Consider the following 14,668-nt stretch of genomic DNA (forward strand, 5'->3'; position numbering starts at 1 on the left):
AATATTAAATATATTTATAAGGTACTTCTTTGATGAAAAAGATTTAATCGTGTTTCACCGGAGCCATTCTCTTATATTAGCGATACGATTTGCTTGGGTTTGAACGTATGAACGTAGCAATATCCATAAAAATAAAAAAGGGCTTATTAGATTTGGAATTAGCTTCTGTCACACATTTTGTAATATTGTCTTTATTCAAATCGAGGTGAGTCAGCGAGTGTAATTACACTCGTTGACCTGTACACCAGACATTGATAAAAAGACATTTTCTTTATCAGCGTTTACAATGATTCACCTCGCTCTAAATGAAATACTTTTAGATGGACCTGGGAGCTTTTTTGCCCGCATTCATTCACATAACATGAACCGTGAATGGAACTCTCGTCTTAATAAAAAACATCCAAACTATTAGCTATGAAACTTTGCGGTTTTCCTTTATACTGTTCGAAGCTTGTGTCTTTGTAGTTTTGTCATCTCTCTCAATCAAAATCCTTTTTGATTGGTATTTAACATATTCACAACAAATTTTGATTCTTCTTGAAATAAGTTTACATAGACAATAATAAAACGCAGTTGATCGAACGCACCATTTTGTAGGATTTATATTAAGCCTTAAACCCATCCAAAAAACTAAATCAAAAAGCTCAGGTGTACTCTCAAAAGCATTAATGATGTTTTTATTCCTTGATAATATCGTGATAAAAAAAACGCACGTGTGCTTACCAAGCACTAGTAAACAAAGAAGTAAGAAAGCGCAAGAGATTATTTGATGGATACTTAATGCGTTCGCCTCACGGCTCGCGTCCTTTAGCTCGCGCACTAAAAACCGAGCAAAAAGGAGAGATGGCAAGGCGAGGCAAGGTGACTCGTAGTGGCACGTACGCACCGTCCACACTCGCGCTTGCATCGCCTCATCAAGTGTGGATGTGCAGTTAAACCGAGTCTACAACTAAACAAGAGACCGGTCGGCGGTCACCTCCAACTCCGAAGAAATTAAATACGTTATTCGTAAAACTTAAATAAATAAATTTTTTTACCACAAGTTTTTAATAATATTATTTTCAATGTGATAATTATCACATTTGTAAATCACATTTATTTATAATTTATATACAGCTAAGTTAAAACAGTATGTAGTAATTATGCTAATAATTAAAAAAATTCTGATAGTGCTTGTACAAGCTTATTAAATATTCCAAAGGAACAATTGAGGAAAAAATGCCTTAAATAAATATTTTTATTCAGACATACACAATACAAAACAGGTTTTATATTTTACCGACTTTTGTTTTGTTCAATTATCATGAATTTATTTAAATAGGCCTAGTCTTATTGGGGTTATAGGAGATAGAGATTGGGCTTCCCTCTACATGGTCTATTTTCTTATGGAACATAATAGGTACACTGATTTCATTTAAGTTTTACTATTTTGTGGTAGTAGGAGCAGCTATTAGCTACTCGTGGCTAAACTCACATCTTTATGGTGTGTTTTGACAAACACCACCAGCAAATTATTCATGTGGTTTTAATGATAAGTTAATTTAATAAAATCAATAAACTTAAATATCAACATTGATGACAAACTAAATGCTTGATTTCACTTCAAATATCTCATGACAGTAAAATTTTTAATCTGTTCCAAATAATTATATTATTCTAAATTGGTATGTAGTTAACATTAAAAACAAACACCTCCATTTAAAATAATTATAATAAAAAAAGGTAGATACATTTATACAATAATATAACAATCCAGAGTTCTAGGGACACCTCAGTCTTACCACAGCAAAACAAATAAATATATTGTATTTGATATCTATTCGCAAGAAACTTCAAATATACATCTCAACAACCTCCAAACCTGAACTCTGGATTATAACTGTCATTATCCTCTATTATACACTACTGTACACATCTTTACAATTTTGTCTTAATTCGCTGTAAATAAGGCAATGCTTCAACTTTTACTCTAAAAGGCCACATGCATAACGGTCTTTGCAAGATTAAACCAGATTTGATTACACTGACCAATAGGCACACATTTTTTTACAACCAAACATGGTTTTGAATTTATTACATTACTAAATAATTTATACGAAAGTTTGGAGGCGCCAAAGGAAGTCCTCAAAACGTTTAACATTTTTGGTAATTCAATAATTAAGAATATTGGTCAAATCAGTTTTAGTAATTTGCTTGCCTTGCCTTATATAATATAACATAAATAGATTGTATTAGATTTGAAGCACCACCAAATTAAACCCAATAATTTTAAATAGTTTTTAATATAATTTAAAGGAGAAAACAGAGCAACACAAATGCCATTGCATTTAATTTAGCACGGGAGCTCTGCTCACAAATTAATTCCAATTACAAATAAAAGTAACTTAATTACTTCCTGTACAATATTCTAAATTTGTGACTAAAACAAATATTTTTGCAGAATAAATTACATTTCCTTGGAAAAATTTCAAATCACATTGTTCATATAGATACATAATAATATGACAAATTAAATATGTACAATCATTTCATGTGAATCAAATAATAACTAAAATTAAATGCCAACAGCTTTGTTGCAGTTATGACAGTTTTCATACATACATAATAATATGAGAACTGTCCAAACTACGAAAATTAAGATCACAGACTCTTATACCTAAATTTTTGTGATGTTATCACTAAACTATACTAAATTAAAATTGGGAGGGTATATATTTTGTTTGTTAGTCTCTACTAGCTGGCCTAGCGAAATAAAAACAAAATATAAATAATATACAAAAAGTAACATATTATATGAGTAATTGGGAAATACAAGACAAAATTTTAAACTATCAACTTTTCCAAACTCGGTTTTTCAGGCGTTTCCACCAGTGACTTCTGGTAGAATACCGTCAATAATGGATTCGCCTTTCGCTAGCTATGGCTATGCTACACCCTGGAAGGGACAGGTGAATAAAAAATCTAAATTACTAGGCCAAATATATTTCACATGATAAAAAAAATTAAATAGTTTATTTTTAATATATAATGTATAAGCTACTATGGAAATCATATTAATATTTGAAAATATTGTTTCCTTATAACAAATAAAAAATTGCAGTCTTTTAAATATAAAACAGCAGAATTTGATGACATTTCTTTATTATTCTCCTGGGTATTGTATGCGTCACTCCTTTATGCTTATAATTAGCTATTGGAAGATATTTATTATTATTTCAAAATTATTAACTAATATTTACATATATTACAAATCCTTCTATAGGTAACAAGCGCGACGCTCAGTGCTTTGGTTTTCGCTCTGCAATTAATAAAAGACGACGTATTCACGTCTGTATTTTATATGAAATTTATTTTTGGTAGCTAAATTTAATGGTTGAGGAATTAATGTTTGTAACTCTGATGTAGAAAAACTATTAGTAGAATAAATTAGTTTTTATCCTTTAGTTTATTATTTTTCCATTACCGACAAAATGACTTATGGATTAAACTTAGTAATTAGACTAACAACAGTCCAAGAAAAATTGCTATTTTATTGGAACATCTGAGCACATACAATCCACTAACCATACTACTAGTCTGGCAGTAATCTAATAAAATCTATTTACTTGACCTTGATATAGTGTCTCGTGTCTGGGTCCACCAGTAGATTATCATACACCAAAACCCTTCACCACAAAAACATTTGCCCTCCTTCAAGTATAAAATAACAATTTGAAACACATTACATAGGTCACTGAACACTGATAACAGCCATAAAATACATTTTGACTTATTGTGGTTCGAAACACTTTTGAAACTAAGAATACTTCTCAGTCAACACAATTCAATTTGTACAGAAAACCCTTTTTGGACCAATCTGCAAGTTCTAAAACTTCACCAGAAGATGAATACTATCGATAGTATCCATAATACTCCAAATACTATTTAACTTGTCCAGCCTCCTGTGGCTGTTCGGGTCTTAAGTCTGTTTTATATTCACTTTTGTAGCTAGAGTCTGATTGGTTTGAAGACTCATTTTGTTTGAAGTCTTTGTCTTCAGAGTACTTGGGCTTGCCCTGCTCCTGTTCCCTTTGCTGACGCCGGCGCTGTTTGGACCACAGCTCGTGGCAATCTTGCCATGTCGGCAATTCTGGTGCTGGCATTCTGAAAAATTTTATATTATTATTTATATAATATTTATTAAATCTATGAATATATAATTAATTATCATCATTGCTATGGTCTACTGTTTACTGACTACCACAATTTAGATATTGCCACAATTGTATGTTTACTGTGCGTCAATACATTCTTGCCTTACGGACACATTTTTTTAAAGGTATTTGGTTGCATTATATTCACTGCACTGCACAATTATATCACATAACATGCTAATACTTACTGATCCGGCACAACACTCTTCAACCAAGCACTTTTTAAGGCCTCCTCGGCCGTGATTCTCTTATCCGGGTCCAACTCAAGCATCCGATCGAGCAAGTGTAACGCCGCGGCAGGCATAAACGCAAAATGTTCGCGAACACATCGCTTATGGAACCGTTTCGGTCGTAACGTGTGCCATAGAGGCAGATTTACGACATTCGGCCACACACCTGGTACGGGGGTGCCACAAACCCGCGATATCATTTCAAGCTGCATCATTTCCATGTTAGCCTGGAAAACATAAGAGCATGCGTTAAAGAAACTACTATCTGCCTTTTAAAAAAATCCTTAAACTGTAATTTAGTACGATATAATGGTATATATGTTTTTGACATAATGCCCAAATCTGGTAGTCAAGTGACACATGGTAGGATACGTAGATTGAACACACATTAACATCAGATAAGAATGGAAGCAGCTGGAAGAGGCCTATGTGTCGCAGGACATGCTGATTACCCAAAACGGGCCAAGTGCTGTATTAGATTAAGTTTTATTTATGTATTAGAATTAAGTTTTTTTAAGTAACTTAAATAAGTGTTAAGTATAATATACTAGGTGTCCGCAATAAAGGCTAATAAATAAATGCTATATATCATGGCTCATATTTTACAAGGCCTAATGTGGATTTATATTTTATTGTAGGCTAGTTAAATTGGGAACTGCAGCAGTTGACATTAGCACATATAAACAGAAGTAATGGAAAGTAAAATAATTCGCCTCATGTATAAAGTATTTGGTGGATTTAAAATAGTAGTAACAGAGCTAATGAACTAAAACAAATTTAAATTTAGCATAAAACTAAAATTTTTCATTCTACTCCCCATCACAGTTTTTTTAAAGCATTCTTAAATAAATTTAGCATCTATAATTAAAAAACTCAATCAGTTATTTGTTAATCAAAGAACTTAAAAAAAAACAACAGATGTATAGACAATAAAGTAATCCCTCCCATACGAATTTTAGGAGTAATCTCGCAAAACGCGTTTGTATGACGCGACATGTATAAATGATTCACGATTTACTTTAATTCATTAAAAAAACTATGTTATGCACGAAATAGGCGCGTACTAATCGTGTGTAATCGTTATATACAAATGCATTATGAGTATGGGATATCAGACTATGACAGGTTTATCTTTCAATGAATTACCTGAAACACTGGATGTTTTTGAAACAATTCACCCAAGATACACCCCATGGACCATACATCAACTGATGGGCCATATCGCTCTTCACCGAGTAACAATTCAGGTGGTCTGTACCACAGAGTGATCACTTTGTTGGTGTATGGCCGCTGTCTGTCTTCTGCTGACCAAAGCCGCGCGAGACCAAAGTCGCCTAGTTTCACTTCACCTCTGAAATTCGGTATATTAACATTGAGATATCTATTATTAGATCTTACTACATAGATAAGAACTTCAGTAAATATTTATAATTTTTTAAATGATTTATATTTAAAATAAAAAATAATATTGATTTATTTCCTTCGGACACAAATTGTTAGCAGTGTCATATATGAGGTATTCAGACTAAAATTTTAAAATTTCTTACTTATTATTCATCAAAATATTACTGCATTTGATATCCCGATGTAGAAAGTTTTTCCGATGACAGTAAGCCAAGCCGTCCAAAAGCTGTCTCATTATGGAGGCATTGTGTGACTCGGTGAAATCAACCATTTTGGACTCCAGTAGACCCATAAGATCGTGATCCATGTACTCAAATACTAAATAGAATGAGCCTTTGTCCTGAAATTTTTTAGTAATATATTAGCGTAACCCAACACAACACGCTGCAGATAAATCTTCGCGAGACAAGATCAAAAGGTGTATTAAAATAGTCACCAATCGATAACAAACAATATATTTTTGATGGAAAATGTAAATGAAAAGTACATTTAAAAACAGTTATAACAAATCAAGTAAGCAACCTTTCTAAAGTCCATAGCATCTTGTTTGTCCGTGACAATTTCCCTCAAATTGACGATATTCTTATGGTTCAGCTGCCTGAGGATTTTAATTTCCCTCACAGCTGTGATTGGGAATCCCTCCTTTTCATTTTCCAATCTGACTTTTTTGAGGGCAACCAGTTGACCAGTGTTTTTATCTTTGGCCTTGTACACTTGACCATATGTACCCTCCCCTATTTGTGTTATGACCTGAAATTATTAAGTCTTATTATAAACTATATTCAAGACTGCTAAATTGCAAGTCGTTCATAGATAAATTCTAAACATACATATGACAATATTGGGAAACTTAAAACTATTGGGATATATACACTGAATAAGAACTAAGTGTAAAATGACAATACCTGGAAGCCATCAACACATTTTTCTCCCCAATCCTTAGCATGATGCGTGCTCGTTGCGACGGGAACAACTTTTGACCCACGCCGTTTTAGGATTCGCGGCCTTTTCAGTTTTGCGGCAGACTGAAAATAACATATTATTAATAAACAATGCGGGTAGTTCAAAAATGCGAAACCCAAATAGTGTATGGGTGAGAAATTAAAAAATCAAAGAATTGATTACCAATAATATTTTTATTTATTTATTTACTGTTTCGAAAAACGATTATATTAAGTTAGGATTCAGGAATACAATAAAGTTTGGGTTCAATGAATATGGTAAATGCTAAAATATTAGCAAAATATTTAAAAGTGAAATAATTGTTTTTTCACCAAAAAACTGATTATAGGACCTCTGGATTATATAAGCTGGTGTAAAGATTAGGTAAAACCTATAAAATGTTAACAACAGATAAAGAAACACTTACTGGTATATCCTTATTGTTTTTCCTTGTAAAAACGTGTGAATACCTATCGGAGTTAGAAACTGGGGGTGGTGTGGATCCTTCCAACTCATCGCCACTCAATTCTTCTGAACCTGGTATCACTGCAAATTAGATATTCATATGAAAATGCAACATTAATATGAATTTTTTTAACACCCAGCGGACGGCGCAGGCTTTTTAAACCAATACATTTATTTTATACATATATATTATAAAATATATAAATCTCCTGTCACGATGTTTGTCCGCGATGGACTCCTAAACTACTTAACCGATTTTAATTTTAATTGGCACACCGTGAGCAGTCTGGTCCAACTTAAGAGATAGGATTGCTTAGGTTTTCTTTCTATGTATTCATTTAGATGGATATTTATTAAAAAAACTGAATGGTTTGATGTTATTTCAAAGTTGATAGCTGTATATTATATTATAAAGCGTTCGATTTTTAGGGTGGAATTTCTTTTGTACATTTTAAAAGATGTACTGTATTGTATATAAAAAAAACCAACCAGGCGGCATAGGTAGATTCATGATGCCAGTCTTTTTAGGCTTCTCTGGTTTTTTGACAGGGCTTAGTGATGGAGTACTCAGTGGACTATCATTGGCAAGGGTTTTAAGATCTTCTACCTGGAACACATTAAAAACAACACTTAAAAAACTTTCAGTTAATACAGGTTCCTTTTTGAATAGAATAGCTAATTCTCATATTTAAAAAAAAATAAAAAAATTCCTTGGAAATACTTAGACTCCTTAGAATGCAGAATAAGGCATGGTTCGAATAACAAGTTAATTATGTATGATGAATCATAACATTAGACAGAAATTAAACATGATGAAAAAATGTTTTTTTAAAGACAATATTCATTATTCTTATTAGAACATAAATAAGCTATTAGGACATTTATTTTACAATAATTTGGTTGATTATAAAATAATTACCTGCGTGTTAGGTGGCATGGGTAGTTTGGTCAAGCTTTTCGGCTTAGGCAGAGGAGGCTGCTGGCTGTTCAAGACTACACTTTCCACTATACTTTGTTTTACACCTTGTACAGGTGGAGTAGGTGTATTCTGTTGAAAAAAATATTCAAGTGTTTCATAGCAATTTTGGCACTCAAGCTTACAATAGACAAAACTTGTAAGAGACAGCTACACACTAAATAATTGTTAATTTTTATCTTTTCACATTTCATAGTAAAGGTGCGCGAAATTTGTAATGGCCCATAGTTAATATTAAATTATTGAATAACGAAAACACAAACTGAGAAGGAATAAATGAGCCGCTTGGTTATTAAGTGCCAAAGATGTGAGCCAAAACGATAGTAACAGAAACTGTTCCAATTCTATATAATCTTAATATGAACTTAATTTGAACACACTAACCATGAAATAAATTATTTTTTTAAACATACCTCTGAACCATTACTAGTAGTTTCTCCATTGGCAATGACAACATCATCAGGGGCTTTTGAAGGTGGCTCTGGCTGAGACAGTGGCAAAGGTGGCTGGCTCTCTTCTTGCAGCGGCATTGGAATGTCCACTACATCTTGTCCCTTATTTGAATCACCATTTTCTTTGGATACCTGAAAACAACATACATGGTGTGAAGATTTTGTAAAGAAAAAGTTTATCATGCACTCAAAACTTGACTTCTGACACAAAAAAGGAAATTTCTTATTCAGCAATTTCACCAATCTGAGATAACATAATATGGTTTTTTTATACTGTTAAAATAGGTTATATGAATTGAAAAAAATTAGATTCAATTTAATGGTATTAATTAGATTATTAAAGTACTTTTCTAAAGAATACCAGGTAATGTTAAATAAAGTGGGGATAATTCAAATATTTTACCCGTGTTCAATCCCCGAAGTATAACAATTTTTGTACTTATACTCTATACTTTTTATGAAAGTAATACTTTTCTCAAATGAATTACATTGAAAGATTTCTACATAAATAAAGTTGTGTATTTTACCTCATTTGTTACCTGTGTTAAACTATCGGTTTCAGTATTGGAAAGTTCATCAATAGTGAGAATGTCTGGGTTATTGATAGATGCTGTACTGGATATTGCACCTTGAGATTCTTCTTCCTTCTGGTTTAGAATCTCCTGCAGTTTCTGATACAGTAGAACATGTAGATATATTAATTAGACAAAAAGTTTTGAGGAGAAATCAAGCCTAATAAAAATTATACCCATATTACTAAACTAAACTTGTTAATTGATTTTTCTTAAAGTATATTAACAATTCAAATAATGTTTGGAGCTTATATATTAGATAATTTAAAATTTTAAAAAATTACAATGTCAATAGTAATTCATAAAGTCTATAAGAATATTACCAAATATTATTTACTAACCTTCGCCCGTTTGTGTTTGTCTTTGACAAGTTCAGCAAATAGACTTGTATCACTGATTTTCTCTTTGAAGTCTATTCTTCGTTGGAGTACTGTTGGTGGACTCGGAGAATCGTGTCTGCTTCTGCAAATAAAACATAATTTATCATAATATTAATAACAGTAACAAAACTTCATACTGTGGCAAAAAATTTTTACCTATGCCTATCCCGACTGGGGTCCTTATGCCTCGGCCTATGTCTGGGCGGTGACGATGACCGGCGACGAGAGCGTGACATCGAACGTCGACGCTTCATTGAACTACGACTATTTGACCTGTGAAAAAAATTAACTTTTTCAACCAACTTCAAAAACGAGGTTGCCCACTTAACCTGTGTCTACAATATATGATATATATGTCAGAGTCAACAAGCTTACTAGCAGCTTAAAGTAGAACTAAATTGAAATGAACAGGTTAGGCAAGTAATGAAACATCATCAATCCAAGTTGTTTCATATTAACTGTTTGATCAAACAGCTAAAATCTTCACGCTGTCTACTTGGATGTTGATTGAACAATATTATTATTAGTCGGTTGCGACATAATATATATATGTTTAAATTACCGAATATGTACACGATGGTCCCTATGGCGTTCCCTTTCACGGCTCCTACGTCTATGCGGGCTGCGCTTGCGATGCCGTCGCGGACTGTAGTCACGCATTCTAGTCTCGTGTACAGGTGAGTCTAAAAATGAGATCAAATGTTGCAAATTCGAGTACTTATGTCTTACACAATATAATAAATGCATACATATTTATACGAATAAAGTTTAAAAACTTTAAATTTATCTTATTACTTATAGAAACCAATGTTATATACGAAACAGTACAACACCTACTTATAAATTAGTGAAATTTTGGGTTTATTTAATGTGTTTAAACTATTCATATGCTTGATTTAATGAAAATAATTATAACTTGAATCAACAAATTTTTCATATTTATAATGAGAGGTAAGTAAAGTGAGCATGCTCGGCATCAAGATGAAAGATAAAATTCGAAACACTGACATACGGCGTAAGACAAAACTAACCGACATACTGATCAGAATAGACCAACAAAAATGGAGGTGGACAGGACATTTGATGCGTTCTTCAAAGAACAAATGGAGCAACATTGTCACACACTGGTATCCACGTAACGGCAAAAGAAGTAAAGGACGTCAATACAGACGATGGGAAGACGAACTAAAACTGACAGCAGGTCCAAACTGGAGGAGAGTCACCTTGGACAGAACACAGTGGAAAGAATTGGAGGAGGCCTTTGCCGAAAGGCACACTGTTATTAGGGACATTCTATAATTTTAATGTACATATATATAGTAACTTTAACAGTAATAAAGGCTATTTTATTTTATTTTATTTTATTTTATTAAGTAAAGTGAAATGTATCGAGCTAAATGCTGTTAAAGGCTTAGTAATTAAAACAATATTATACAAGTAAGTCTTACCTGATATTATCATAATATCATTCATCCTGTGAGGTTCGTGCCAATAATCCCTTCTAGAGCGTTCATAATCGTCATTGTCAGATTCAATAGTGACAGTCTCATGGTATGGGATGGACGGGGTCCGAGGAGTTGATGATTTCTGACGGCGTCTACTGCTTGTACTGCTAAATAAAGATAATTAGGAATATCATTATTTAATTTACTGATAAAAAACTATCTGCATATCATAAGCATGTTTTTCTGAAAGTATCATTTTGTAAATTATCAAAACTCCACACAATAAATTAGTAATAACATTTAAACATCTAAAGATAAAGTGTTAGTTAATTCTATAAATGTATTTTTAAAATAAATGTCTATACCTAAAATATATGTAAAAAACATAACCTAAACACACAATTTGCATAATCAATGTCATTCATTTCTATGTTTTTCAATTACTCCAAATGGCTTGTGTCACAAGATTATACTTACGTTGCATACATGGCGTGTTTGCACTCACATGTGATAGATAAATTTGCAAGATAAATTTCTAAAGTATTTTAAATCAAAAATTATTAATGATTGAGCTGTGTTGCATGGCAACCCTAATAATACAATGCACCATAAGACTTGTATCTATGGTTATGTAATAAATTAAAAAAATCCATAACAACAAGAAATTAGGATAGCCTTAAGTTCAATGAACTTAACCATGACCAACATAAGTTGAATGACATAGGGAATTTTTCTATAATAAAAATCAAATTGTTAAAATAATTGAAATAAATCAGTTATTAGACAAACAAAAGCAGAATATTCTTAAAATCTTCTAAATATTTTGTGACTAACTTGGCATATACATTAATAATTAAAGGTTAAAGTTCAATCAGTTAATGTATCTAATACCAGCAAGATATTCAAAACTAAATGTTATCTTCATTTTCAAACAGTCATAATTTTTGCATTTGACAATTAAATTAAAGCATAATTGTAAAAATAACATTTCTTATTTTATATGCATTGGCCACACCCAATTTATATTACTTTATTAATCTTATCTGCTTTTAAGTGTTTTAATAAAATTACATATAAAATAAACAATGCTTACCATAAGTCAATACTGTCAGCATGCAAAAGATCATTATAATTGTAAAGTTAAAAAACTGGGACCTATATACTTAATATGTAAGATAATAAACATTTATAACAACAACAGTTTTATCATTATAATAAATAATACCAGTATCTCATGGTAAAATAAGAAACAGATCCAATGATATCATAACAAAAAATATATAAAACTTACCTAATAATAGGAGAACGTTCTCTATGAGGTGAATAATGCAGTAAATGATCATGATGTTCAACCCGATGCCTCAGAGGACTTAATTTACTTCTTGCCATTGGAGGAGTAGTCGGAGATAGAGGTGAACAGGAGCCATTGCGAAGAGGTGATGAAGGCTTTTCCCATTCACTAATAGGCACTTGGGAATATCTCTGGGGACTAGGAGGTCTGGTTACAGTTTTCTCTAAGACATGATCATCTGGTGAAACACTCTCAAGACTTGCTGATCTTGAAACATGTTTTGACTTCTTCTTTTTCTTCTTCTTGTCTTTCTTCTTTTTACCTTTCTTTTTGTATCTGTCATAATCAACATTTTCATACTCCAAGTCAAGTTTAGTCCTCACAGCTGAAGATTCACGAACAGGTGGGTATTCATCCCGATGACTGGTAGTTGTTACTGATATCTTGTTATCAAGAAATGTGCGCACAGAGTGTGATTTTCTAGTTCGGTCTAGATCATCAGCTATGTGCCTACCAATCGAGCTAGCCTCACTCTCAATCTCACCAGCCTCCGGGGCTGATAAATCTTCGGAGCTTACATCTGAATACTCCACTAAGGGCTTAACTGAGTTACTAGTAGCATATGATTGATCATGAGTACCACCAGAGCTGCTCCTGTGCTTCTTGTGCGAATGTTTCTTGTGTTTTTCCTTATGTTTGGTGTGACGCTTCTCATGGCCTCGCTCCATATTGGAGGCGGGCGGCTCCAGCGTCGATCACTTGTATTTACATGAACTGTAATTTTAGGTATTTATTAAATTAAAAATTGTTGAAAAATAAAATGCCATATCAAGGACGATTATGAGTTCAAGCCTTAATTAGTTGCGTTAAAAATTCAAATAATATCATAATTTCATGCAATAACACAAGCAAGTAAAGAAACTGTTAGGTAGGTATTTACCTAGAAGTACGTGTGCTAAAAATAGATGACGATGTTCTTTATTTAATTTAAGAAAGCACACAAAAAACAAGACATGCACTAAATACAATAAAAAAGAACTTACCTCAAAAATTAACGAACATGGATTCGGTGGAAGCACGATTTTTATTTTCGCAAATTTCTAGTTCTAAATTGGGTTAGACAGGACTTTCAGTTTTCAAGTCTTTAAGACCGATTATTACAGCCAATATTAAAAGATACTGGTTATTTATTACTTTGTAATTTTTATTTTGCTATTCATAATCATAAAGAGCTCATAATTCATGTAATAACATCGGATTATATTTTACAAAATTAAGGATGTCGATTGCTTTTCTGTTCAGCCATTTGCTTTTTTCATTCCATCATTCATTGTATAATATTGACATTAGTAGACTTAACTAGTGTTGTTCCGATTAATCGAAACTGAAGAATCCGTATGTAGGAATCTGAAATATAAATACAAAATTGTATAAAAGAACTTTCACAGAAAATGCTTAGAAGAAAATGCTGAGAAAAAATATTTAGAATCTAAGGTAAACTACTTTTTTAGTTTCTATTGAATTAGTATTTTAAGCTTGAGCCTTTTTCGCTGTCTTACCGGTTTGGTTTGAGTATTCTCACTTGTAAAGCTGATCTCTTTATACAAAATATTTAACTTAACTTAAAATAAAATGTTGGGTTGGATCTTATATTCAATACCTTGAATTTGATTATACTGAGTATGTAGGAGTCTCGGGGGACCTTGATTCGAAAACCTCTGTGAGATTTGGAGTAATTTATGCTGCTCGAGTTGTAATTTAAGCTAATTAATTTTTTTTTTCGATGTTTTGCACAAAACATCGAAAAAAAAATTTGTAAACAATCCGCCAGAACAGTGTGTTAGTGTTACAGTGCAGATTATTCGATAAAAAGCCGTTACTTTTTACATTTCTGTTGTTTTCTCGTCAATGTGCGTGCTTTTATTTGTTTTTTTTTAAACTTGGTGAATTTTGCTTGGTAAACGACCGGCTTATGTGGATGACTTTGAGGACGATGGGCCCAGTTAATGTTAGGTATTATATGTATGTTTTGGTTTATTTTTATTTTTCTACTGTTATAACTGTTTCTAGTACTTGAAATTGGTTGGGGGTGATAAGTATACCCTCCCCCAACCTCAAAATCGAGGTATTGAATTGTAAACCTTAACCAAAATGTTTTTAAGTACGCTTCTATGTATTTATACGTTTAATGTTAAAACTACTAAATTACCAATAACACAATATGTCCTTGAAAATAAATCAAAATGGTTCGAGAATCGATTGTAATCGAGTAAAATAAATACAGCACTATTTGCAGTAAAATCTTTGCACTCAAGACG

At 32.2% G+C, this 14,668-nt stretch overlaps 1 protein-coding gene across 3 annotated transcripts; it reads right to left on the bottom strand.

The window, feature by feature from the left end:
• Window positions 1-1,693: 1,693 nt before the first annotated feature.
• Window positions 1,694-13,697, bottom strand: LOC111004111 (cyclin-dependent kinase 12). 3 transcript variants are annotated; one of them, XM_022274964.2, is made up of 17 exons: window positions 13,394-13,697; window positions 12,351-13,124; window positions 11,063-11,223; window positions 10,177-10,297; window positions 9,771-9,887; window positions 9,576-9,696; window positions 9,190-9,333; window positions 8,624-8,794; window positions 8,154-8,282; window positions 7,724-7,841; window positions 7,197-7,315; window positions 6,733-6,852; window positions 6,350-6,577; window positions 5,971-6,167; window positions 5,570-5,774; window positions 4,382-4,650; window positions 1,694-4,143 (listed from the first exon to the last, which is right to left on the bottom strand). In XM_022274964.2, the coding sequence occupies exons 2-17, from the start codon at window positions 13,076-13,078 to the stop codon at window positions 3,921-3,923; spliced, it is 3,171 nt and encodes a 1,056-aa protein (XP_022130656.1). In that variant the 5' UTR covers window positions 13,079-13,124; window positions 13,394-13,697; the 3' UTR covers window positions 1,694-3,920. The 3 variants fall into 3 exon arrangements, with proteins under 3 accessions (XP_022130656.1, XP_022130658.1, XP_022130655.1); XM_022274966.2 differs by having other exon boundaries at window positions 9,202-9,333; window positions 11,063-11,226; XM_022274963.2 differs by having other exon boundaries at window positions 11,063-11,226; window positions 13,394-13,696.
• Between the last annotated feature and the right edge of the window lie 971 nt (window positions 13,698-14,668).

Source organism: Pieris rapae, chromosome 4 (genome assembly GCF_905147795.1).
Source record: "Pieris rapae chromosome 4, ilPieRapa1.1, whole genome shotgun sequence".
Lineage (NCBI taxonomy): Eukaryota > Metazoa > Arthropoda > Insecta > Lepidoptera > Pieridae > Pieris > Pieris rapae.